Source organism: Hippocampus zosterae, chromosome 10, assembly GCF_025434085.1.
Source record: "Hippocampus zosterae strain Florida chromosome 10, ASM2543408v3, whole genome shotgun sequence".
Taxonomy (NCBI): Eukaryota; Metazoa; Chordata; class Actinopteri; order Syngnathiformes; family Syngnathidae; genus Hippocampus; species Hippocampus zosterae.
Genome location: NC_067460.1, coordinates 23,553,556 through 23,578,288, shown reverse-complemented (window position 1 = coordinate 23,578,288; position 24,733 = coordinate 23,553,556). Strand labels below are relative to the sequence as shown.

Sequence of the window (24,733 nt, the reverse complement as noted above, 5' to 3'; positions counted from 1 at the left end):
GCTAGAGACGTCAATAATGTACTTGTACTGGGCCGGCATTGAATGTGAGTTCATTTGTGAGATTTGAGAAACCTGGCTTCATAGCCAAATTTAAAACCCTAACGCCGGGCTTGAAACCCTAAATCAAGAACTGTAACCATTTGTTGGACTCTTCAAAAGTATTTGGAGCCCAATTTTCAAACGAGGCTTATATTCGAAAGCGCACAAATTTGATATGAATTTCGAAATCCTCAGCGTGGCAGAGCGGTTGGCTTCTTTTCACTCATTTGATACCGTAACACCGTCTGGAAAAGCGTCTTTGAAGTTTGAAGCATTGTTGGAAAAGCCCAGTCCTAAACCCATAAATTTCTTTTGAAATCACAATTTAAAAACTGTAACCCAGGTTTAAAACCCTACTCCTTGTTTGAAACCCAAACATAGCTTGGAATAGAGTTGACGCCCTACCATGACAACATCTATCCTCCTTTTAAACTTTATCCCAGTCTTGAAACATGAGCATAAAACCGCAACCTTTGTTTGAAGCACTGTCCCGGCTTCAAGGCGATCATTAGAAATCGGGCGCAAAAACACAAAGGTGACACCCTACCCCAGTCTTGAAACCCCAGACACCTTGCTTGCCCAGCGCCAGTAATCTTGAGGGTGGGGTGAACACCGGTGGCAGGACCGCCCCCCCAAAAATAGTTCCAGGAAGCCTAAACAAAGTCAAAGTAAGCCAAAGAGCTGTTGTGTATTGTTCACCCAGTGTTAGGGTGGGGTGGGGTGTAGGGTGGGGGGGGGGGGTTGTCTATTTTTGCACCCCCAAATTACAGTGTAATGCACATCAGGGTTAGTTCCCATGGCAACTCCCGTATGTTATGCGGATTATTTTGATGATAGCATGAGATGAGTCACGACGCAGCAATTGTTATGAAACAGCCAAATAATATATATATATGGAAGATGATTGATTGATTGATTGATTTTTTTCTGTTTTGACTCAGAACACAGAGCAAGTGTCGGCCTTCTGCCGCAGCCTCTATGACATGAATCCCCCGGAGTGCGCGTCCTCGTCCTCGCCCAGCCCGGACTCGCCTTGCCCGCCGGCGCTCCGGCAGCTCTCGGACGCCGACAAGTTGCGCAAAGTCATCAGCGAGTTGGTGGAGACGGAGCGCACTTACGTCAAAGTCAGTATACCACAGCGGCGTGTGTTTTTTTTTGGTTGACGTATGAGTGGGCTCGATCGAGCGCACGTGTCGGTTTCATGTCATCGCGCAGACGTGGTGACGTGTCACTAACTTCAATTGAGGTGCTTCATTTTATATGAAGGGATATGCAAAAAAAATAATATATACAGTATATATATATATATATATATTTAAAGCGAATTTTTATTGCAATATGTGCCGTTGTATGTATTATATATTTATATATTATATATAAATATATATTATATTTTATTATATTTGTATGAAACAACATATCCAAAAATTGTAAGATTTCTTAATTTTACATTTTATTAGTTTTAACAATTGACCAAATTTCAGATGATTTAATTTTGTATTTTTTTTTTTTTGTATTAAAGTACATCCAACTATATTTTGGTCTATTATTATTATTATTATTTTTTTTTTTTTTACAGTATGTGTTAAAATATTTAGTTAATAGTTGTTCTTCTAAAATTATATATATACATTTTTTTAATGACTGGATTTATTGAGCTATTTTGGTGTATTATCAATCCAAATTTAACAATTTAATCACTGTAGTAAAAAAACAAAAAAACAATCATGACGCAACATTCGTTAGACACTTCTTTAGGTACACCTCTCGGTCCATAAGAGTGCATTTGTGGCATTCCCGTGCACTCAAGAAGCCCCAATCAATCAATCAATCAATCAATCAACCAATCAACCAATCCATTCATCAGTTCAATAAACACAAACTGTCTTCTTCAGGACCTCAACTGCCTCATCGGGAGATATTTAAGCCCGCTGCAGAAGGAGTCCTTTCTCACTCAAGATGAGGTATGCTCGTGTCGTGTGTGTGTGTGTGTGTGTGTGTGTGTGTGTGTGTGTGTGTGTGTGTGTAGGTGTGTGTGCGCGTGTGCATGTCAGGTATGCGAATGCATCCGTGGGCGCCGCTGCCTTGAAGCGAGTCAAAGTGGGTTGCGTAACGGCAGGACGGACGAACGGCTTTGCGCCAGGACGAGCGTTCCGATCGATGAGAGAAGCGAGGAGGATGGGATGTTTTTTTTTTTCTTTCTTTTTTTTTTTTAACGCGCTCATGTGCGACTTGGACAGCGAGCTGCTTGGCGGCGCCATCTGCTGCAAAGCTCTTCTATGGCGCCATTGTCAGGAGGATTTGCTAGCGTGTTTCATGTTTTCATTCGGATCATTTCATCAGCGGTTTGTGAGGGGGTCGGGGGGGGGGGCGGGGGGTTAGGGTTTTTATATTAACACCTGAACCGTAACTGCGTTGAAATGAGCATGACGTCACAATACACATCGAAGAATGTCGGCCGTGTCTGTTGAGAATTAAATTGACTCGCATTCAATGCCAGCCCAGTTCAAATGGATCTTTGACGTCCGTAGCCGTCAATAGCGGCAAACGTTCCCCGTTGAGTACAGGTGTGTCAAACTCAAGACCCAGGGGCCAGATCTGGCCCGCCACATCATTTTATGTGGCCCGCGAAAGCAAAATCAAGCAGTCCTAATGGCAACCTAGCTTCCGTTTTGTTCCTCCAGCTGGACGTCCTCTTTGGAAATCTTCCAGAAATGGTGGACTTCCAGGTGGAATTCCTCAAGACTCTGGAGGACGGAACCCGTCTGGTCCCCGATCTGGACAAGCTGGAGCGAGTGGAGCAGTTCAAAGTAAAAAATCAGGATTTCGTTCACCACTCGCAGCCGCCTAACATCTCCTTTGGTGTGTCGCTGACAGAAAATCCTCTTCTCCCTGGGAGGCTCCTTCCTCTACTACGCCGACCGCTTTAAGATCTACAGCGCGTTCTGCGCCAGCCACACCAAAGTCCCCAAGGTCCTCGTTAAGGGTGAGCCGAGTTCTCGTCGCACCTTTTTGCTCGTAGGGCAGTCAGCGATTCGGGTTAGGGTGGTTTCAAGTGAAGATGAGTCGGTTTTGGGCTACACTTGCTAGCTTTGCTTTGCTAGCACTTGGGTTAGCTTAGAGATTCAAGGCGCTTTGAGTTTGGTTTGGATGTCATTTTGCCACAAAAGGCCCAAAAAGGGACGCCAATGAAGGTCCGGGCTAAAATGTCACATCTGGTGCCACCTCGGTATGATCTTTGCAGCCAAAAGCGACCCCGACTTCAAGGCCTTCCTGGACGAGCGCAACCCCAAGCAGCAGCATTCGTCCACGCTGGAGTCGTATCTGATCAAGCCCATCCAGAGAGTCCTCAAGTACCCTCTGCTGCTCAGGGAGCTCTACTCGCTCACCGACCCGGACAGCGAAGAGCATTACCACCTGGATGGTGAGAGCCGCCGCCCCCCCCCCCCCTCGCCTAGTCCCGTCGCTTTGTCGTCGAAAATCCACGCTAACTAGCCTCTCCACCGTCGTCGCAGTCGCCATGAAGGCCATGAACAAAGTGGCTAGCCATATTAACGAGATGCAGAAGATCCACGAGGAGTTTGGCGCCGTCTTTGACCAGCTCATCACCGAGCAGAGTGGCGACAAGAAGGAGGTACGGCCAGCACCCCGAAGCCCGGAATCGGTCGCTTTGCCGCCTCGAAAGGCCTTTATACTTGTGTGGGCGGCGACCGACACGATTTCTGGGTGATTCCGTTTTTACTTTACGGAATGAATGAACACTAGCCACAATGACAACAATGGAGATCCTCCTGCTAGCACAAAGGCAACTACGGGTAGATACGTGTACTTTGATATCGATCGAGAAGGCGGCGGCGTAGGTGGTATGTGCGTGGGTAGGCTTCTTTACACACACACACACACACACAGACCGGTTTATGTGATTTGTGGGGACCACTTTTTAGGTCTTCACTTTCGGGGACCACCCTTTCTAAATGACATACAGCTCTGCAAAAAATCAGGGATACACAAGGTGGTGGTGTTAGCCTATAAAACAAAAAATAGAGTAGTTTAAACACTGTGGCACCAATGTCTTTCTCTTCTTCTCGTGACACATCGTGAAGGTATATTCTCTCACTCACACACACACACTCTAAAACCACCCACGCCGCCACCAAGCTAGCTTGCGTCGCGGTAGCAGCAGCAACAAGCTGCGCGGTGCTGATCCTCCCCTCCGCTGTGACAAATGAATTCCCCTTCAAGAGGCCTTGTGCGTCGAGCCTTTGCCGCATGCGTCTCTTTGTCATTTTCAGAGTGGCTATTCAAAATAAATCATTCATTCATTCATCTACCGTACCGCTTGATCCTCACTAGGGTCGCGGGGGGGGCTGGGACAATTTAGACAATTTAGAGTGTTCAATCAGCCTGCCACGCATATTTTTGGAATGTGGGAGGAAACCGGAGCACCCGGAGAAAACCCACGCAGGCCCGGGGAGAACATGCAAACTCCACACAGGGAGGCCGGAGCTGGAATCGAACCCGGTACCACTGCACTGTGAAGCCGTCGTCCTAACCACTGGACTACCGGGCCGCCCCTCAAAATAAATCATCCGTGAGAAATTTATTTTTTATGGGCTGATACGCCGACAGTTGATTTGATTGTGATCATAGCTTGTATGCCGGCTATTAAAGGCGCTCGTTTCTCGCGGCGGCGGCGGCGTGACCCGACATCCGCGGCAGGGGCTCGATCCCCCACGTCGATCCACGGGCAACGCGGGTGGTGAATATTTGATCTCGTTACCAGGTTGCCGACTTGTCGATGGGCGATCTGCTACTCCACACCAGCGTGTCCTGGATCAATCCGCCGCCTTCCTTAGGAAAGTGGAAGAAAGAGCCGCAGATGGCCACTTTTGGTATGACGCCTATTTCTTGTTGACGCTTAACGCAGGTGTTGCGAAGGTGAATTTGATGCTGGCAACATTTTTTTTTGGGGGGGTGGCGTATCTTTTAGTGTTCAAAACGGCAGTGGTCTTCGTGTGCAAAGACGGATCCAAACACAAGAAGAAAACGGTGAGTGGCCGCACGGCGCGAGGAAATGAGCCTCGCTATCCAAATCGGAACTCGGTTTGTTCTGTTTTTGGTTTCTAGGGCGCCTCCCATCGTGCGTCGATGTCTTCAGAGGAAAAAGATCCCTTCCGATATCGTCACATGATTCCCACGGACGCCCTCCAAGTGAGGCCGCTGGCGAATGCAGGTCAGCTCATCCCCGAGTTGCCAACAGATTGTCGTGAGCCAAGCGTAAGATAAAAATGGAATCGCCCCAAATTTCGTTCCGTCTATCCACTGGAACAAGTTGGGGGGGACGGTGAGTTCCGGCTAGTCTGCTCGGGTTTGGGGCTCGGGTTTTGGACTTTAGGGTTTGCAGCCAGAGGTTTGGATTAGTCCTATATTCAGGCGGTTAATTACGATAAGGGTGGTTAGTTTACAGGCGGCTGTTGTCATCAAGGCTACAATTAGAGGTTCAGGGTAACAGGTTGGGGAGTGTGGGGGGGGGGGTGGACCAGTTAGGTGAAGGTTGAATGCAATTTTAACATTAAATTGGAGTTAGAGCAGGTGGACTTGGTTTAAGCGGGATACGGTCGGTCACGGACGAGCACGTTTCCCGAAGGAGTCTGAATCGATGGTCTCCTCTTCAGATGGCGAGGGCACCTCCGTCTGCGAGATCGTTCACACAAAGTCCGAGTCGGAAGGTCGTCCGGAGAGGGCCTTCCAGCTGTGTTGCAGGTGAGGTGCTCCGCCATTTTGTTTTTGTTGACAGCATTTTTCACGATGATGTCACATGTGCGGCTCCTGGTGGCTGGAACTCGCATTGCAGCACTCGGAAACACATTTTTGATGTCATTTGACCCAAGGCGCCAAATCGCTTCATTAAATGAGCATTGTGGCTTGTCAGTCGAAAAGATGTTCCGTGAGGTCAATTTTCTTCGGAGCGGGACACGCGCCCCCCCTGGCCGTAATTAATATTTGAAGAAATCTGTGTTTGTAGCTAGCTAAGGAATTTGCCGTCATCTTAGCTAAGTAAAGGGCGTTTGTCTTGTCTGAGCGAAGGAAGTTAGCGTCATCTCGGCTAACCTCTTAGCGTTGACGTCCGAAACCTTTGGATTTTGAGCTTTTGCGTGTGAGAAACTTTTGAAGAGTTTGTCGCTTCAAGCGACATTAGACATTGTGAGATTTGTTGATTTAGCTTGATTAAAATTTTTTTGACAGTGAACTGGCCATTAGCGAGTAGGCTAGTCATTACGTTTTGCTAAAGGATGATGCAACCAGGGCGGCCCGGTAGTCCAGTGGTTAGCACGTCGGCTTCGCAGTGCAGAGGTACCGGGTTCGATTCCAGCTCCGGCCTCCCTGTGTGGAGTTTGCATGTTCTCCCCGGGCCTTCGTGGGTTTTCTCCGGGTGCTCCGGTTTCCTCCCACATTCCAAAAACATGCGTGGCAGGCTGATTGGACGCTCTAAATTGTCCCTAGGTGTGAATGTGAGCGTGGATGGTTGTTCGTCTCTGTGTGCCCTGCGATTGGCTGGCAACCGATTCAGGGTGTCCCCCGCCTACTGCCCGGAGACAGCTGGGATAGGCTCCAGCACCCCCCCGCGACCCTAGTGAGGATCAAGCTCGGAAGATGAATGATTGAATGAATCAATGAAAAGGACTAAGAAAAGATCCAAACCTTTTGCTCCGTAGCTGGGGCAACCGCTCCGCAACCCCAAGCAAGTTTTTGTCAGTGTTTTCAGTTCAAGTCAAAGATAGTCCACCCAGAAGTACCCCCTGATGTTTTCACTATAGAGCAGATGATTTGATAACCGAGCGTCCTGTTCCCCCCCCCCCCCCCCAGCTCCCCGGAGAGCAGGAAAGACTTCCTCAAGACGGTGCACTCCATCCTGCGAGAGAAGCACCGGCGGCAGCTGCTGAAGACGGAGAGTCTGCCGCTCAGCCAGCAGTACGTGCCCTTCGGAGGGAAGCGCCTGTGCGCGCTCAAGGGCGCTCGGCCCGTCATAAACCGAGCGGGTGAGTGACCCGATGACGCAACACCCAAGAAATGTCAAAAATAGTTGAGAATAGATGAAGAGTCAGATAAATCGCTGATAAAAATGCGTGGCAGAATTGTTCGGGTCAGACCCAGTTTCTCAGTCTGGATCTGATCCACAGTGAGCATTTACCAAGTTCAAAGCAGTTCCCGAATTTTTTGGAGGTCTAAGGGATCAATATTTTCAGTTTCAGAGATGGTCTGCATCCTTGTTCTCATTGGTGTATCGTGTCATTTCCACAGCTTCGGCACCGACCAGAACCCTCGGTCGGAGGAAGCTGGTGCGCAACCGCTTCACCATCGACACCGACATCGTCTCTGACGGCGAGCCCGAGCGGGACCTGGCCTCACCTCCGGAGCCCCCGGACGAGCGGACGGAGGCGGAGCGCGACCGGTTTCTGTCGTCCTCGTCGGACGCCGGCGACACAGACCGCTGGGTGGAAGAACAGTTTGACCTCAAAGAGTACGAAGACCCCGAGGAGGGGAACGAGACGGACATTCTGAGCGACGAGGATGACGCAGCGCGCCTGGACGCCTCCGTAGCCGAATTGTCCCTGCGAGGCGAGGGATCGGGGAACGGGCACGGCGACGCGTCGACGGCGACCGCCGAAGACCACGACGCGGACCAGACTAACGTTTGGGTGCTGCGAGAGCATCCGGAAAGCTCGCCCGACTGAAAACTGCAACGTAGGCGTCTTTGGAGGGTCTCCGTGGCGACGCAGAGGCTGGTAGATACAAACTCTCGTAGTACAATCATGGAATCGTACTCGACGTGGCGATGTTTGCACACTAGGGCGGCGCTCTGCAGCCCAGCCCGCTGTTGCCAAATTACACTCGTCACAGGAAGTTGGCGAAATTAGGCTTTTGGATGAAGGATGAGCCCAAAATAACCTTTACCGAGCGCAAACTTGATTTGACCTTGAAAAAATTGAAAATTCCGTGTCGTAGTGCACTTGGTGTCTTTCGGTTTTTGGCCGTCACCTTGGTTTCACGTTGTCAAAATGCAAACAAGCACGACCTGTTCCGAATGTTGTCATTTAGCCCCTAACTCGCAAAAAGTACTGAAATGGTCGGACATATGTTTTCAAAAGTGTAGGGAAGGTCACCTTTAAATGCGCTGGTGCATTTTAGGTTCATCCCGAAACTTCACCTAACCGCTAACTTTTTGTGAATCGTCGATGTATTTTTGTGACTCAGATTGGATTTTTCTCACAGACGTGGAATACGTAATAGCGGCTGGTGTGAAGTCTTGCATCATTTCATCATTTTCTAGAAAGTAGTTTCTTTACTTAAAGTATTTTGTGTTAGATTTTTAGACTGCTTTGGCTCGCCTGGTACATTTTGTAACAATTTGAAAGTTTAAAGTGGTTTGAACTTAACATCTGTTTTTTTACTTGAATATTTCATGTTTTTGTTCCCATAAAACGTTTTTCCTCTTTTTGATCTTCGGTATTGCCTTTCGAAGAAAACTCGTTTGTCATGATCGCTCGTCTCAATAATTTTCTACGAGCTTTTTTTGGTTATTTGTTTAAAGAAAAACGGTCTTCACTGATTACAAAGTAATGTTTTTTTTTTGTTATTGTTATTTATTGAGTTGCAAATGTATTTGTAAGGACGGTCCAAATGTGCTCGAGCAATCACAGCAGAGGGAGGATGTCGACTTTCTGTTCAGTTTTTGGTCAAAATGTGTTAAAATAATTGCGCTACCGAGACTGTGTTTTTATTATAACTGTGCCTGTACATAGAAAATGTATTAATATCATAATTAAAGAAAACCTGTTGTTTTCTACTTGTGTCTTTGTTGGAATCTACCTTGCTGATGGAATGTTATTAATATAATAGTCACATTAATTGTATTTTTGGTTAAAATTTAGTTTAAATTGAATGACCCATTGAAATGAACAATTAATATAGGGTTGACAAAAACAACCATGTATATATAGTAAGGCGTTTTGGGCCAAAGAATACGACCATGTATAGTAAGGCGTTTTTAGCCAAAAAAAACGACCATGTATAGTAAGGCGTTTTTAGCCCAAAAACACGACCATGTATAGTAAGGCGTTTTTAGCCGAAAAAACCGACCATGTATAGTAAGGCGTTTTTAGCTGAAAAAAATGACCATGTATAGTAAGGCATTTTTAGCCAAAAAAACGACCATGTATAGTAAGGCGTTTTTAGCCGACAAAAACGACCATGTATAGTAAGGCGTTTTTAGCCCAAAAACACGACCATGTATAGTAAGGCGTTTTTAGCCGAAAAAAACGACCATGTATAGTAAAGCGTTTTTAGCCGAAAAAAAATATAGTAAGGCGTTTTTAGCCAAGAAAAACGACCATGTAAAGTAAGGTGTTTTTAGCCGAAAAAAACAACCATGTATAGTAAGGCGTTTTTAGCCGAAAAAAACGACCATGTATAGTAAGGCGTTTTTAGCCGAAAGAAACCGACCATGTATAGTAAGGCGTTTTTAGCCGAAAAAACCGACCATGTATAGTAAGGCGTTTTTAGCTGAAAAAAAAGACCATGTATAGTAAGGCTTTTTTAGCCGAAAAAAAAGACCATGTATAGTAAGGCGTTTTTAGCTGAAAAAAAGACCATGTATAGTAAGGCGTTTTTAGCCGAAAAAAAAGACCATGTATAGTAAGGCGTTTTTAGCCGAAAAAAAAGACCATGTATAGTAAGGCGTTTTTAGCCGAAAAAAACGACCATGTATAGTAAGGCGTTTTTAGCCGAAAAAAACGACCATGTATAGCAAGGCGTTTTTAGCCCAAAGAAACGACCATGTATAGTAAGGCGTTTTTAGATGAAAAAAACGACCATGTATAGTAAGGCGTTTTTAGCCGGGAAAAAAACGACCATGTATAGTAAGGCGTTTTTAGCCGAAAAAAAACGACCATGTATAGTAAGGCGTTTTTAGATGAAAAAAAACGACCATGTATAGTAAGGCGTTTTTAGCCGGAAAAAAAACGACCATGTATAGTAAGGCGTTTTTAGCCGGAAAAAAAAACGACCATGTATAGCAAGGCGTTTTTAGCCCAAAGAAACGACCATGTATAGTAAGGCGTTTTTAGATGAAAAAAACGACCATGTATAGTAAGGCGTTTTTAGCCGGGAAAAAAACGACCATGTATAGTAAGGCGTTTTTAGCCGAAAAAAAACGACCATGTATAGTAAGGCGTTTTTAGATGAAAAAAAACGACCATGTATAGTAAGGCGTTTTTAGCCGGAAAAAAAACGACCATGTGTAGTAAGGCGTTTTTAGCCGAAAAAAAACACGGCCTTACTATACGTGGTCGTTTTCTTCGGCTAAAAACGCCTTACTATACATGGTCATTTTTTCCCCGGCTAAAAACGCCTTACTATACATGGTCGTTTCTTTGGGCTAAAAACGCCTTACTATACATGGTCGTTTTTTTCAGCTAAAAACGCCTTACTATACATGGTCGGTTTTTTCCTGGCTAAAAACGCCTTACTATACATGGTCGTTTTTTGGGGCTAAAAACGCCTTACTATATACATGGTCGTTTTTTTTTCCGGCTAAAAACGCCTTACTATACATGGTCGTTTTTTTCCTGGCTAAAAACGCCTTACTATACATGGTCGTTTTTTTCTTCTAAAAACGCCTTACTATACATGGTCGTTTTTTTCGGCTATAAACGCCTTACTATACATGGTCGGGTTTTTTGGGGCTAAAAACGCCTTACTATACATGGTCGTTTTTTTCGGCTATAAACGCCTTACTATACATGGTCGTTTTTTTCGGCTAAAAACGCCTTACTATACATGGTCGTTTTTTTTCGGCTAAAAACGCCTTACTATACATGGTCGGGTTTTTTTCGGCTAAAAATGCCTTACTATACATGGTCGTTTTTTTCAGCTAAAAACGCCTACTATACATGGTCGGGTTTTTTTGGGCAAAAAAACGCCTTTTTATACATGGTCGTTTTTTTTGGGGCAAAAAACGCCTTACTATACACGGTCGTTTTTCAACTACCAGTCAGCTAGTAACATTTTCCGTTGATGTGAATGTGAGCAAGAATGGTTTTGCGGAGAAGAGAATCAGAAAATGCACAGCCATGCACATTCTTTCGAGAACGCACAAAAAGGACGGAGCTGGACTCGAACCCTGCACCTCTACAGTGCAACACCGACTTACTAACCATTCAACTACCAGGCAGGTCTGGAACACTCTGCATTCTTACAATGTTCCCATGGGTCATTAAACTTCAAAAGCCCATGAAGTTCTTAATTTTCAGGGAAAGCGTCTAAAATCAATAAAAAATCCTTGAAAATTAACCTGTGGTGTTCATTTCATTTGTTTTTTTTTTTAAACAACAGTATACATTTTCTAAATTAATTAAACCCTGAATTTAAAAAAAAAACAGAAATACTGTATTTAAAGTGGATGTATTCAGCTTTGAAGGACTGTTTGAAAGGTGCATTACTGATACATCCTTTTTATTTCCCCCAAGGCTTGTCTGTAAAAATGCTGCCGTGGCGAGCATCAAGTCACTTGATGCAAGCTGCATTAGTTGAGAGTAAAAAGTGCTCACAAGTGACACTCGAGTGCAACAAGAGCTTTGTGCCTCATTCATTCAGGCGGCACGTTCATGTGCTCAGTCGGGTTCAGTTGGAAATCATGCACAAAAAAAAAAAAAAAATGAGCTGACGCTTTGTATACCGGGAAGGTCAAGGAGCTTTTCAGTTTCATATTTTGGTGAATAGCCATCAACAATATTTGCGATAACTGTAAAAAAATGTATTAAAAAAAGAAAAACATGCACAATAAACAGTAAGACAAATTGGTAATAAAGACGGTAGAAAGCACCAAACAATAAAACCAATTTTAAACTAATATTTCCGATTAAATTTCGACGTGTTCATGACTGTAAAAGGACTCAGTTCTGTTTAATCGAGATCTCAAATTGCTTTTGAAAAGCAGCTGTCGCGTGGGAGTATAAAATCCTCCTACTTTTGCACGATGGCTCAAATTGTCCAAATGACAACCAGTTTCGATGAAGCAACTCTTTGACGCCCTCTAGTGGCACTTCCTCATCCATGCACCCATTTCCTGGTTGGAGTCTTCAACGCTGTTTTTTGCTTTGTGTTTCTAATATTTTGGTCACCCTCTTATGTTCAAAATGTGAGGTAATGTAAACTATTTGAGGTGAGAAAAGTACTTACGCTGTACTCAAGTAAAAGTACAGATGCTCGTCATGTTATTAAGTACAAAAGTATTTTTTTTTTCAATTACATACACAATACCAATAACGTGAATAACTTGGTACAAAAGTTGTCAGCAAAATGAATACTGAAGTATCCCAGTAGGCACCTGGAAAAAAAAAATAAACTCAAGTACAGTCATGAAATATTTGTACAGTACTTGGTTACCTCCCACCAATTCAAACGACAACAACAAAAGTGATGTCACCATGATTGTGCATTCGTGTGGATGTGTGCGCGTCTGTATATTTATTTACCTTGGATGTCGGGACGCTGGTATCACTCAACGAAAACTCGCCTGACCAGCTTTCAAGTTTCTGTTCCTGTTGAGCTGCCTTCTTTCGCTTTGCTTTTGTTGCCTCTCAGCGACTGCTCTTCGGAACCACACAAATCCATGTTCTTGTCTTGTAGCTTGTTAAGCAAGGTCACGTGAAAGTTTCGGTGCCTCATGAGCAATATGTGATCTCTTTTTCATGTTTGAACACACACACACACACACACACACACACACACACAAACAAGATTTATACGAGCTTTGTTTTTGCACAATGCTTAAAAAGGTCCATGCCGATACAAAGCTCTACAAAAAATAATAATAATAATAATAATATTCAATCTTCCTTGTGGGGCGGCCCGGTAGCCCAGTGGTTAGCACGTTGGCTTCACAGTGCAGAGGTACCGGGTTCGATTCCAGCTCCGGCCTCCCTGTGTGGAGTTTGCATGTTCTCCCCTGGCCTGCGTGGGTTTTCTCCGGGTGCTCCGGTTTCCTCCCACATTCCAAAAACATGCGTGGCAGGCTGATTGAACACTCTAAAAATTGTCCCTAGGTGTGAGTGTGAGTGCGAATGGTTGTTCGTTTCTGTGTGCCCTGCGATTGGCTGGCAACCGATTCAGGGTGTCCCCTGCCTACTGCCCGAAGACAGCTGGGATAGGCTCCAGCACCCCCCGCGACCCTAATGAGGATCAAGCGGCTCGGAGGATGAATGAATGAATATTCAATCTTCCTTGTCTGAGTTTTGGTAAACACGACTGCAGGCTATTTTAATGTCGGCCATGACGCCAGCACCTGGGGAGTTCAGTATTATTTTTTTTTTCTGGGTGGAACTTGGTGAACAAAAAAAAAAAAAAAATGTAATTAGGAAGATGAGCAACCTTGAAGCAAGTCGGCTTGCTACAATAACACAAGAGGCAGGTGCACATTTCCGTGCGAGCCGCATACTCGAAACCAGACGGATGACATTGCGAGCGTGGCGATATTATCCACCAAAGTGAAACTCGCCACTCGAGGCTGCGCTCCATTCGAGGACACGCACGAGGCGAGGCTGCACCATGAAGGCCAAACTGGAGATCGTGGCCATGGCCTTGGGCTTCCTGGGTTTGTTCGGCGCGGTGGCGGCCACGGCCTTGCCCATGTGGCGGGTGTCGGCGTTCATCGGCGCCAACCTCATCGTGATGGAGGTGCTGTGGGAGGGCCTCTGGATGAACTGCTACAACCAGGCGGACATCAAGATGCAGTGCAAAGTGTACGACTCGCTGCTCATCCTGTCGCCCGAGCTGCAGGCCGCGCGGGGGCTGATGGTGGTCTCCATCGTGGTGGTGGTGATGGCCCTGTTCGTGGCCGGCTTCTCCATGCCCAGGAGCACCTGCTGCCAGGACAACCTCAGGGCCAAGAACATCGCGACGGCCTTTGCCGGTTGCTTGTTCCTGCTGGCCTGCCTGCTCACGCTGGTGCCCGTGTGCTGGGTGGCGCACACCGTCATCCGCAACTTCTACAACCCGGTGGTGGTGGACTCGCGCAAACGAGAGCTGGGGGCGTCGCTCTTCGTGGGCTGGGCCACCTGCGCCGTCTTGCTGGCCACCGGCTGCGTCCTGCTGCTCAGCTTCCACAGGCGGCGGTCCAAGGAGAACGCGCTTAACACGGATTCCTACCTGGTGGCCGCCAAGGGCGTCGGCAGCGTGCGCAGCAGCAGGGCGCCGTCCAGTTTTCACAAGTATCAGGAATACGTGTGACGGCGCTCTGGAAGCGGGGCCTTTCTCCCGGGATGATTTAATTCTACGTGAATCCCACACAGGGCCTGACACGGCCGTGCCTTGAGACAAGAGTGACTTGCGGGCAAAAAAAAAATTGAGATGAGAGCGATGTATTGTCAGAAAGGTTATAAAAAAGCAGTTCATGGACAATCTTAGTTGGAGTTCATTTGTCAAACTAAACAGAAAAAAGAATGACAGATTGTATATTTAAAAGACGCAGGAGTCCAATTAGCCGCATGCTAGCAAACAATGCAAAACAAAGGAAACAAATAGCAACAGTGTCACGGTGTCGTAACCCTCGAAGCAACAGATATTTGGACACAAATGGTGGAGCAAACTATGTAGACAGATAATGTAACAATGTTCATTTATAGTCACCTTCCTAAAACAAAAACTCAAGTTATTTGAAAAAAAAATCCCAATTTAGGGAAAAAGTGGGAAAAAAAATATGGATTGTATTCATAAATACTGGATTTTAATTTCAGGGGTAGAGATAAAAGATCTGTCACTAAAAATGTCATTGACAGTAGCATGAGATGTGCATGAAATTAGTTTGACCGTATTTGTGTCATACTGCCCTCGGGCAGCCGAGAAGAGCACACCAAACACAATATCCACTGATTTTAAGCAAACAAAAAAAAAGTGTTAACAGATTTTTTTTTAACCTAACATTTAATGATGTCATCACTATGTCTATTTTTACAAGGTCCAGAAATTGGCCGCATTCATCAGAGTGGCTTAGCTGCAATTTCAATTTCAATTTCAAGGAGGAATTTTTGAGACGAGTGTTTTGAGTTACAAACATGGTGATGAAACAAATTGTACTCTTATCTCAAGGCACGGCGGCGCCGTCCAGCATGTGGGCATCAACTCTGATAGCACGAGACAACCAAAACGTCCCGAATTGTGCCCACACTCATGTGAATAAGTGTTGTAAAGTGAAAATAAAACTGCCGTTTTGAATGATTCCATTGTGTCGTTGTTGTTTTACGCTTTATAAATAAAGTGAGTGTCGAAACAGAGATTTGTCTCGCAGTCCGGAGATTCAGAGTTTGAATCAAAGTGGAGTCTGCAAGTGTCACGCGGACCCCAAAAAAGCAGGCAGGAGGGAGGAGCAGGGGTGTACTTGACGAATTGTATTAAAACTGAGAAAACTAAATCCTAAACAAACAAAGTCCAAAGTATCAAACAAAAATCATGACTGGCAAAACAACTCACAGGAACAAAAACATGACAGCAGCCAGCAAAAACCAACAAAGACCTGACACTAAGTGTTTGGGCAGGAGTTACATAATGACCAACAGGTGCGCAACTGCAGGGGGAGCCCTACAGTGCCACCTGTTGGTCCCAAACCGAATCATGACACCAAGGTCTCGAAAACTCTCCATGGATGTGAATGTGAACGGTTGTTTGTCTCCATCATGCTCTGCGATTGGCTAATGGCCAATCCAGCCAATCGTAGACGTTGCAAAATGTCGCCAAATTGCGAGCGCGGAAACCCGCCTGCAACTCAAGAATCACCAAAACCCGAGCCTGCTTTTCAGCAGCTCGACTTTCACACAGATGATCATTTCATTTCCTGCGCTTTCAAGTGACTCGATTGCGTTTCAGCTCGTATCTTTAGCATCGAACTTAAATATGTGGAGGTATGCGTTTGCTTACTTAAAGCATGATCAAATCGTTTTTTGTGGGTTTTTTTGCAGTTTTCAGGTTATGTTTTTCCCGTACGAGGCATGGTTAAAAACGCGTGAACAGTTTCAGTGAAACTTGGTGGCAAGGATCCAAGCAGAGGTGCTCGCGGAAAGAGTTTATTTTGTATTTTGATTCATTACCGAGTCCTGTTCTTCTGACCAGATTGATTTGGTGGGAGGGCGCGTCAAATGCTTCGAGCATGGGGGGCAGGGATCCTTAAAAAAAATTAATTACCGGACATTGAAAGGTATTTTTGTCTTCTTTTTTAAAAGATAACTTTGTTTACTGGTTCAACAAATAGAATGACAGAAAATTTCCGATTCCTTATAATCATTTTGAAAGGCAGTTTTTTGCAGCGCATCGAGCAAAGGTCCTGATTCGGTCACGTGATCATTTAACTTTCCAGTCAAGTCGGATCGAAAAGGAAAAGGCCGGACGTCAAACGGCCAATGAAGTTTCATGTTTTTGCGGCGTCGGTTTCGATTGGGCTCCGGAAGCGCTTGGGCGGACGACCGTCGGGGCGGCTTAACCTGCTCGACGACCTCGCGACGTGGTTGGCATTTTTGCGTCTGTATAACCACCCGGGCCGGTCGGGCTCCTCAGACTCCTTTCCGCCGTCGCGAGAGCGCCGTCAGCGTGCTCAACCGATGGCCTCCTACACGGCCTACAGCGGCTACACCAAGCCGGCGGTGTCCTACGCCGCCTCGTACTACGACGACAAGCGTCCCTACTCGGCGCCCTACACCGGGCCTTACGCGGGGCCCTACACGGCGCCCTACACCGACTACACCGACAACAAGGACTCGCTGTATGAGGAGAAGAAGAAAATCGAGAAGAGGAAGCGCAAGTACGCCTACTGCTGCGAGGTGGTGGCCCTGGTGGTGGGCTTCATCGGACTGATCGGCGTGGCGGCGACGACGGGCCTGCCCATGTGGAGGGTGACGGCCTTCATCGAGGAGAACATCATCGTGATGGAGACGCGCTGGGAGGGCCTGTGGATGAACTGCTACCGGCAGGCCAACATCCGCATGCAGTGCAAGGTCTACGACTCGCTGCTCTTCCTGCCGCCAGACCTGCAGGCGGCCCGCGGCCTGATGTGCGCCTCGGTGGCCGTCACCTGCTTCGCCCTGATCGTCTCGGCCGTGGGCATGAAGTGCACCAAGGTGGTGGACTACCGCGCTCGCACCAAGCACATCGTCCTGGTGGTCGGCGGCGCCCTCTTCCTGCTGGCCTGCGTCACCACGCTCATCCCCGTGTCCTGGACGGGCCACAGGATCATCCAGGAATTCTACAACCCGCTACTGATCGACGCCCAGCGGCGGGAACTGGGCGAGGCGCTCTACATCGGATGGGTGACGTCGGCGTTGCTGTTCGCCGCCGGGGTCATCCTGCTGAGTCGCCACGCCCCGCGCACCCAGGACCCCGACCAGAGGGTCATATACAACCCCGCCTCGTACGTCTACGGATCCGCGTACGGGCCCCAGAGCAACTACCAGCCCGCGTACGCCTACCAGCCCACCTACTCCGCACCCCCGCCGGGGTCTCTGGCCTACACTCCGGTGCAGTAGGCCGGAGACCATTTTTCTTCCGTTTGCCAAAATAAGTGACAAAAAAAAGTATTCCAGTATGTGTGTGTGAGATTTTCTGTGGAACGGATTGATTTGATTCATGTCTTACGGGCATCACGATGACGATGCGTTTGACGATGATTGTAGGTTTTTGCCTTTGAAATGTTCTTTGAGAAAATGATGCACTAAAAGAAAATTCTATTTTTTTTGTTTTTTTCCACCATTGAGGTTTTATGAACTGTACATAGTTGATTTTTATTACGAGGGCCCTCCCCGGTGCTCAATAAATAGAGACGGTTGAGTGGAAAAACCAAAAAAAAAGGGCCTTTGTTGATTTTGTTTTCCGGGATCGCGTTTGACTCAGCCTTGTTATCTCTTTTGTCGACGATGCAGCTCGACTGGTCCGACAAGAACATTGTCACAGGTCCACCCACCAGACAAAACAGACAGCGGATGTCTGAGCCGTCGCAGCGGGAGACGATTACCCGTTTGACATTTCACTAAAGCACAAACAGAAAGTGCAAACCACGCGTCAAGAACCTCACGAGATGAGATGAAATCAAACACAACTTCAGGCGACACGTTCGAAACAAGGAATGCGACTGATTCTGAGCCGGATCGGACCCAAAGATCGAGGTCCAAGGCCAAATCTGCAACGCACATTTAGATAAAAAAACAGTCACTTTGCCAAGATAGCACCCCAATTATTCGTTCAGCGATGGCAACATTGCGCAAGCATTTTCCATAAGTTGGCGACTCCGTGGAGCGCAGGTGCAAAGCGGTTCTCGGAAAAATACGAGTTGATCCGTCCATTTTCGTGGCCTCATTTGGGTTGCGGGTGAGCTGGAGTACTTCTCTGCTGACGGCAACTTGCCGTCACTGTCTTCAATGAGACTAAAATGTTCCGTTTTTGAATGTTGGGAACCCAGAAGCACTCGACTTTGAGTTAATTTGAGTTAACTTTGAGTTAACTTAACTAGTCGTCACCGCGCTGCCCAAGTTGAGTTGAGTTAACTCAGTAAACCAAAAATGTCTCCGTGCCTTAACAACTCAGAAAGACAAACAACCACGTGCACTCCCTTTCACACCGATGGATGATTGAGAGTGTTGAGTGGACGTAGCGCGCCTGTTTTTGGTGCAAACGCCACGCGAGAGGGCCAACTTGTTAAGTTTTGCGAGGCGGTAGTTGGAGGACCCCCCCAAAAAAGCAGCGAGGCAGGCAGGAGCAGGGTGGACTGATGAAAATGTGTTGAAGAAAAATGCCAACAGGGGTACACTGGAAAAACATGAACTCAAAGTACTCGAACAAAGTTTTGCAAATCACAAGGAACCAAAGTAACAAACAAAACTACGACAGGAAATAAAACACGACAGGAGCACACAGACACACCCAATGATCCAACAAAGACCGACAGACCGCAGGGAACTCAATACGAGCAAAGCGTCGAGACAACGAGAAGCACCCGGACGAGACACAAAGGGTTGAGGGGTCATCACGCATGATGAGAACAGGTGGAGACAAGAAGGGCACCAAACCAAACGTTAACCTAAAAAAAAACATAACACAAAGTGGATTTGAACCCAGAACCGCTCGACTGTGAGGAAATGAACACCCGTCTGAAATAGACTTCCTGGTCAGAGCAGATGTAAACCGAGAAGTTTGAGCAAACAAGGTGGAGGCTTACAACGGCTCCTGTTCACTGCACAAAGACACAACTGGCCTAAGGGGAGTCGGTCTCCTAGCAACCGGTCTCAATCCACACCCCTCCCTGGTCTGCACACAGAGCAGGTGAACTCCTCCTTCCGCACCGGGATGCGGCCACGTCCCCCGGCGGGACGAGCTCCGTTCCCGTCGCAGTCGCCGTTGCAGTCGCGTAGGGAGCGGGACAAGATGGCCGACTCGGCTCTGGAGATGCTGGGTTTCTTTCTGACGCTCATCGGGCTGATCGGGGTGGCAGCCAGCACCGGCATGCCCATGTGGAGAGTCACGGCCTTCATCGGCGAGAACATCATCGTGTTCGAGACTCGCTACGAAGGCCTGTGGATGAACTGCTTCAAGCAGGCCGACATCAGGATGCAGTGCAAGGTCTACGACTCCCTGCTGGCCCTGCCCCCGGACCTCCAGGCGGCTCGGGGTCTCATGTGCTGCTCCCTGGCCCTGGCCGGCCTGGCGCTTCTCATCAGCCTGGCGGGGCTGCAGTGCACGGCGTGCATCCGCAACAACGACCGAGCCAAGCGACTGGTGCTCATCGTGGCCGGGGCCGTGATCTTCACGGCGTGCATCTGCGTCCTGATCCCCGTGTCCTGGACGGCTCACGTCATCATCCGCGACTTCTACAACCCTTTGCTGATCGACGCCCAGCGGAGGGAGCTGGGGGAGGCCCTCTACATCGGCTGGGTGGCCGGCGCCTTCCTATTCGCCGGAGGATGCGTGTTCACTTGCTGCAACGTGCGGTCCGAAGGCAAAGAACCCAGGGGCTACGTCTACTCCGGGAACTCGGACTACATGGCGTACCCTCCGCAGCCCGTCCGGACTCTGCAGCCTCAGCAACTGGTGCTGCTCCCTCAGGCCCAGGCCCAGCCCATCCTTTCCAGACACCCCTCCGCCCAGTCCCAGCCGGTCCTTTCCAGACACCCGTCCGCCCAGGCCCAGCCGGTCCTTTCCAGACACCCTTCCAGCATCTACAGCTACCAGTCCAGCCAAACGTCCAGGTACCCGTCTGTACGCAGCGGGGTGGCGTATCTCTGAACGCTAACTGAAGCAACCGTGTCGTACATTTCATGTCAAGGAACGCATTTCAGTGAGTAGATTATCACGTTACTTTTTTTTTCCTCGTCAATTTTATGTGTCGTTCATTTTCAAATGAATGCTCCTGGGTGTCAAACTCAAGGATCATGGGCCAGATCATGCTCAGCACGTCATTTTATGCGGCCCGTAAAGGCAAATAAAGCGAATCTACGTCATGTTTGTGGGAAAATGGATTCATTGTTTTCGCCGTGGCTGAGAATTTGCATACCCAGACGCACTTGAATTGGTTTTATTTAGATCCACCAAATGCCTTCTTAACAAAAACCGGACGACACTCATTTGTTGTCAGCAAAAACATAAAACTACAATCAAATGCAGGGGCAATTGTTTTCACATGTTAATGCCTTCAATCTGGCCCATGCGGAAAATGAGTCTGACACCCATGCCGAGCTTCTTTACACTCAAAAACACATCTTCCTGTAAGCATTCCAATGGCAGACAACACAAAGACTGCGCCTGAGAAGTGTTTCTAGTCGCTGCTCTCCCCCCAAAGACCCTTTTGACCTTTTGACATCATCTCATTGCGTGTGAAGCTATCCGCTGTAGATGTATAAACACACCTTCTTCTAAAATAAAGACATAAGTGGTTCCGTTGGCTCACAACTCGTGTTATTGGGCAGGATTTTTTTTTTTTTGGGAGGGGGGTGTTTACCCCAAGTCTGACCAAATCAGCGGCCTATTCCTCAAGTTGTTGTCACGAGAGCGACTGCTTGTTTAAAGCGTGGGCGGGTTTTGCCAAGAGATCGCCGGCAGCCCGATAAGCAGGGCCACGTGACCGCAATTTGCAAGCGGCCTGGAATGAAGATACAAAAGAGTCCACAATGTGGAGGGAGGGAGTTGGGGGTTCAACTGTTTTGCATTGTTACCGAGTCCAAGAGCAAACTGCTGGATTATATGCAGGTCATTCAAATTCATCAAGGAAATGGGCATGTAGGTGAACTGAACCATCTTGAAAACCATTTTTGTTTGTTTTTTAATATGCTAAGTTTGTAATGTGGAATAAATCGATAGCTCAATTATCCATCTACTGGTTGTGTTTAATGTGCTGAGCACTTTGTACTTTTGTCTTATATTCAGGCAAGAGTTCACCCAAGAGGAGTTTTGGTTCAACTTTCATATACAGTATAAAATTAGGGGACTTCAAACATTTCCCAGGGGAACTCCACTCCAGGTTATGTTTGAGCGATTGTTACTCGGAAACCCATCCATCCATTTTCCAAACCGCTTGATCCTCACTAGGGCCGCGGGGGGTGCTGGAGCCTATCCCAGCCGTCTTCGGGCAGTAGGCGGGGGACACCCTGAATCTGTTGCCAGCCAATCGCAGACTCTAGAAACCATTTGGCTCTTTTCTCATTTTGTAGCTCTTCAAAGACGTTTGTTTTCGATTTATTTTTGCTAGCGTAGCGCTGACTTTTTTTTTTTACTATGTGGCTGAGACGTGTACGAAAGCAGTCGCACGCTAGATAGAATATTTTTTGTTCAGTCTCTAAGTGCAGCGTCGTGGTAGACGTAGCAGCATGCAACCAGAGGAGCAGCAAACCCAAAACAAGCAGCGTGGTACCCTCATGTATCTCAGCCAACCAGGTTCCCGTGAAGCCGTTTTCCCACAACAAGCTTCATGTGACTATACACAAACGCATCAGCTGAGCCTCGGGCACATCGCTGACAGGCTGCCTTACACTGGGACTGGGTGGGAGGCTGGCCTTGAGCATTTAGTTCCTCGTTTGGGATCCAAACATAGCCGGACCGCGGACGCGATGGTCAAAGAAATGTGCGAGCTCGCCGCCGTGTGCGTAGGCCTGGTGGGGCTGATCGGGGCGGCCGCCACCACCGGGATGCCCACGTGGAAGGTGACGGCCTTCATCGGGGAGAACATCGTGGTGATGGAAAGCCGCTGGGAGGGCTTGTGGATGAACTGCTACAGGCAAGCCAACATCAGGATGCAGTGTAAGGTGTACGATTCCCTCCTGTTCTTGCCCGCCGAGCTCCAGGCAGCCAGGGGCCTCATGTGCTGCTCCCTGGCCTTGTCGGGACTGGGGCTCCTGTTGGCTACGTTGGGATTGCGCTGCACTTCCTGCTTCCGCGGTAACGACAGAGTCAATGCGGCCATCTTGTCGGTTGCCGGCGGCATGCAGCTCCTGGCTTCCGTTTGCGTCTTCATCCCCGTGTCATGGACGGGACATGTCATCATCCGGGACTTCTACAACCCTCTGCTGATCGACGCCCAGAGGAGGGAGCTGGGAGACGCGCTTTACATCGGCTGGGTGACCGGCGCCTTTCTCTTTAGCTCCGGCTTGTTGTTCCTCTGCGGTCTGCGGACGTCGGACAAAAGGTCCTCGGACGTGTCCCACCCCACCGTGCTGAGGAAGCCCGTTGTGATGGACTACCAGCCTATCCGGAGTCTCTCCAGCATCACACCCTACGCCATCCAGCAAGGCCCAAACAGTCACTATCTCATCGATCAGAGTGACGCCGTCATGCTCAACCCGACCGGAAGCACCTCCCGCTCGTATCAAGGCAGCGCGGCCCAACATTCGTCCCTGAGGCACTCAAACCCGCTGGGGAGCATCTACACGCCGGTCAACTCCTTATATTTGAGCCAGAACAGCACGCCATACACACTCACGTACAACCCCAGCATGTCCTATCAATCCAGCTTCCACCCCGCACCTCAAACGCCCGTTTTCATTCCATATAAATCATCCAGAATTGATCCGTCATCTTACAACGGGAGCAGCCCAGGCATGTACATCTGAACAAAACGCAACCATTGCAAGCGTGTTCATGTCGGTTTGAAACAAAGCTTTGCGATTACATACCTGAACCCTGTTTTTGCTTCGTCTTGTGCTACACTGGAACTTGCCGCGAGCAGCGAAAATACGTGAGAAATTGATGCGGACCCTAAAAGGTTTGCATTTGCCTATAGACACCATAAGGTAGCGCCAAACCAATATCTATTTTATTACTCGCTACAGATTTGACTAATAACAGCGAATAGGTGAGTTTGGTTAACAGGCAACGTTTTGACAACGTATGCTTATGACTTGTGTTAATGAAGAACAAACGGTGGAGGCTAACACGTGGTGGATACGCGGGATGCCATTTTGTTGAGATTTACAACTAAATTGTCACTGTTGTAAAAATGTACTACGTACAGGCAATGATTTCGGTAACATCTTAAAATTCACAAGTGTTTGACGACAAAGTAATACGAAGTCAACAATGGTTTTAAAAAAAAAAAGGAAAAATAAATACAACTAAAATGTAACAATCTCCATAATTACATTATTATTATTATTGAATTGGATTCGGGGTTAAAATACATCAGCTGTGAATAAGCTACTGAAATATTTGCAATTTGTGGAGAGTATCATCTGCAGTGTTACTTCTCACCACATGGTGACGCCAAATCACAGGATGAAACTGGACTGCGCCTCTCATTGTCATTTCTTTTCAGTTTGAGCGAACATTTGAGCAGCCGTTATTCTCTACAAATTAGAACCTCACGATGAATTTTTCATCAATCAAGTGGTCATCAAGATGGCTATGTTTTTAGTTTTTATTATTTATTTATACAAAACCACATTTCAAAGTAGTTGCAAGGTGACATATTTCCCTACCGTACTGTTTTAAGAGAAACAAGTAACATTTTGGGGACAGGGTATCAAATGGATCATTCCAGATGGGTGAATTGAAAACCTTTTGGGTTCAAAAATGGGGAAAAACTTCAAAGCAAATTCAGCTGAATTCGGTTCAAGGCGTAGCTGTTGGTGTCCATTTTTTTTTACATGATGTGTTCTGTTGTCTTATTGTCCTGTGATGGTAAATAAAGCTCTTTGTTGCAGCTGAAAAATCAATATGCATTGTATTGAAGTGTTGCTAGCTGGTGTGGGTGTGGGTGGGGGGGGGGGGGTGTCAAAATCATATCAGAGTTTAGAGCTCGCGGACCTCAGTTTGAGGAGCCCGCTTAATCTTCAAGGCAGCAAGCGGCAGTTGCCAAGATTACGTTTGAGTTCCGCCTCCCGCATCGGCAGCGCGGCGAAGATTTAATCATCATTCCTCGGCGTATCCAAGCAAAGACGTTGTCGAGGTCGACCGCTAGCAGATTTGAAGTTAATCTTCACGACGTATCCATGTTTTCATGTCCGTGTCAGCCAGCTCGCCAGTGTCCTCAATTGAGGCGCCCGCACGGGAGGGAAAGGATTGGCCCGGCCGGCCGCGTCAAGGAGCAGAAATCCAGCCGGAAACGAGGAACGCTTTGTTTCAGAATAAATGTTGACTTAGTTTGAAAATGTGGTCGGTCGGCCCCTCAACT

At 47.5% G+C, this 24,733-nt stretch overlaps 5 protein-coding genes and 1 long non-coding RNA gene across 8 annotated transcripts in view; 5 read left to right on the top strand and 1 right to left on the bottom strand.

Annotated features, from left to right (window-relative positions):
- The window catches only part of LOC127608891 (rho guanine nucleotide exchange factor TIAM1-like), a 31,119-nt gene extending 22,232 nt beyond the window's left edge, over positions 1 to 8,887 (top strand). For all 3 annotated transcript variants that reach the window (XM_052078350.1, XM_052078349.1, XM_052078348.1), the window contains 12 exons: positions 981 to 1,163; positions 1,935 to 2,003; positions 2,724 to 2,849; positions 2,917 to 3,025; positions 3,284 to 3,463; positions 3,555 to 3,673; positions 4,823 to 4,931; positions 5,030 to 5,088; positions 5,167 to 5,272; positions 5,715 to 5,802; positions 6,907 to 7,079; positions 7,342 to 8,887. In XM_052078350.1, the coding sequence (XP_051934310.1) occupies positions 981 to 1,163; positions 1,935 to 2,003; positions 2,724 to 2,849; positions 2,917 to 3,025; positions 3,284 to 3,463; positions 3,555 to 3,673; positions 4,823 to 4,931; positions 5,030 to 5,088; positions 5,167 to 5,272; positions 5,715 to 5,802; positions 6,907 to 7,079; positions 7,342 to 7,775 (1,755 nt within the window). In that variant the 3' untranslated portion in view covers positions 7,776 to 8,887. The remainder of the gene's footprint in view (positions 1 to 980; positions 1,164 to 1,934; positions 2,004 to 2,723; positions 2,850 to 2,916; positions 3,026 to 3,283; positions 3,464 to 3,554; positions 3,674 to 4,822; positions 4,932 to 5,029; positions 5,089 to 5,166; positions 5,273 to 5,714; positions 5,803 to 6,906; positions 7,080 to 7,341) is intronic.
- The window catches only part of LOC127609024 (uncharacterized), a 220,753-nt gene that overhangs the window by 4,260 nt on the left and 191,760 nt on the right, over positions 1 to 24,733 (bottom strand). The gene's annotated exons all lie outside the window — the stretch shown is intronic.
- Positions 13,326 to 15,315, top strand: LOC127609002 (claudin-3-like). The gene has a single exon (XM_052078626.1). It carries the CDS (start codon positions 13,648 to 13,650, stop codon positions 14,326 to 14,328), a length of 681 nt encoding a protein of 226 aa, XP_051934586.1. The 5' UTR covers positions 13,326 to 13,647; the 3' UTR covers positions 14,329 to 15,315.
- On the top strand, positions 16,587 to 17,911 carry LOC127608975 (claudin-8-like). The gene has a single exon (XM_052078569.1). The coding sequence runs from the start codon at positions 16,689 to 16,691 to the stop codon at positions 17,607 to 17,609; it is 921 nt and encodes a 306-aa protein (XP_051934529.1). The 5' UTR covers positions 16,587 to 16,688; the 3' UTR covers positions 17,610 to 17,911.
- On the top strand, positions 19,408 to 21,008 carry cldn8.1 (claudin 8.1). Its single transcript, XM_052078607.1, has one exon. It carries the CDS (start codon positions 19,423 to 19,425, stop codon positions 20,356 to 20,358), a length of 936 nt encoding a protein of 311 aa, XP_051934567.1. The 5' UTR covers positions 19,408 to 19,422; the 3' UTR covers positions 20,359 to 21,008.
- Positions 22,113 to 24,270, top strand: LOC127608987 (claudin-8-like). Its single transcript, XM_052078598.1, has one exon. The coding sequence runs from the start codon at positions 22,176 to 22,178 to the stop codon at positions 23,172 to 23,174; it is 999 nt and encodes a 332-aa protein (XP_051934558.1). The 5' UTR covers positions 22,113 to 22,175; the 3' UTR covers positions 23,175 to 24,270.

Coding starts and splice junctions, on each gene's coding strand:
- LOC127608987 (XM_052078598.1), top strand. CDS start 22,176: ATGGTCAAAGAAATGTGCGAGCTCGCCGCCGTGTGCGTAGGCCTGGTG.
- cldn8.1 (XM_052078607.1), top strand. CDS start 19,423: ATGCGGCCACGTCCCCCGGCGGGACGAGCTCCGTTCCCGTCGCAGTCG.
- LOC127609002 (XM_052078626.1), top strand. CDS start 13,648: ATGAAGGCCAAACTGGAGATCGTGGCCATGGCCTTGGGCTTCCTGGGT.
- LOC127608975 (XM_052078569.1), top strand. CDS start 16,689: ATGGCCTCCTACACGGCCTACAGCGGCTACACCAAGCCGGCGGTGTCC.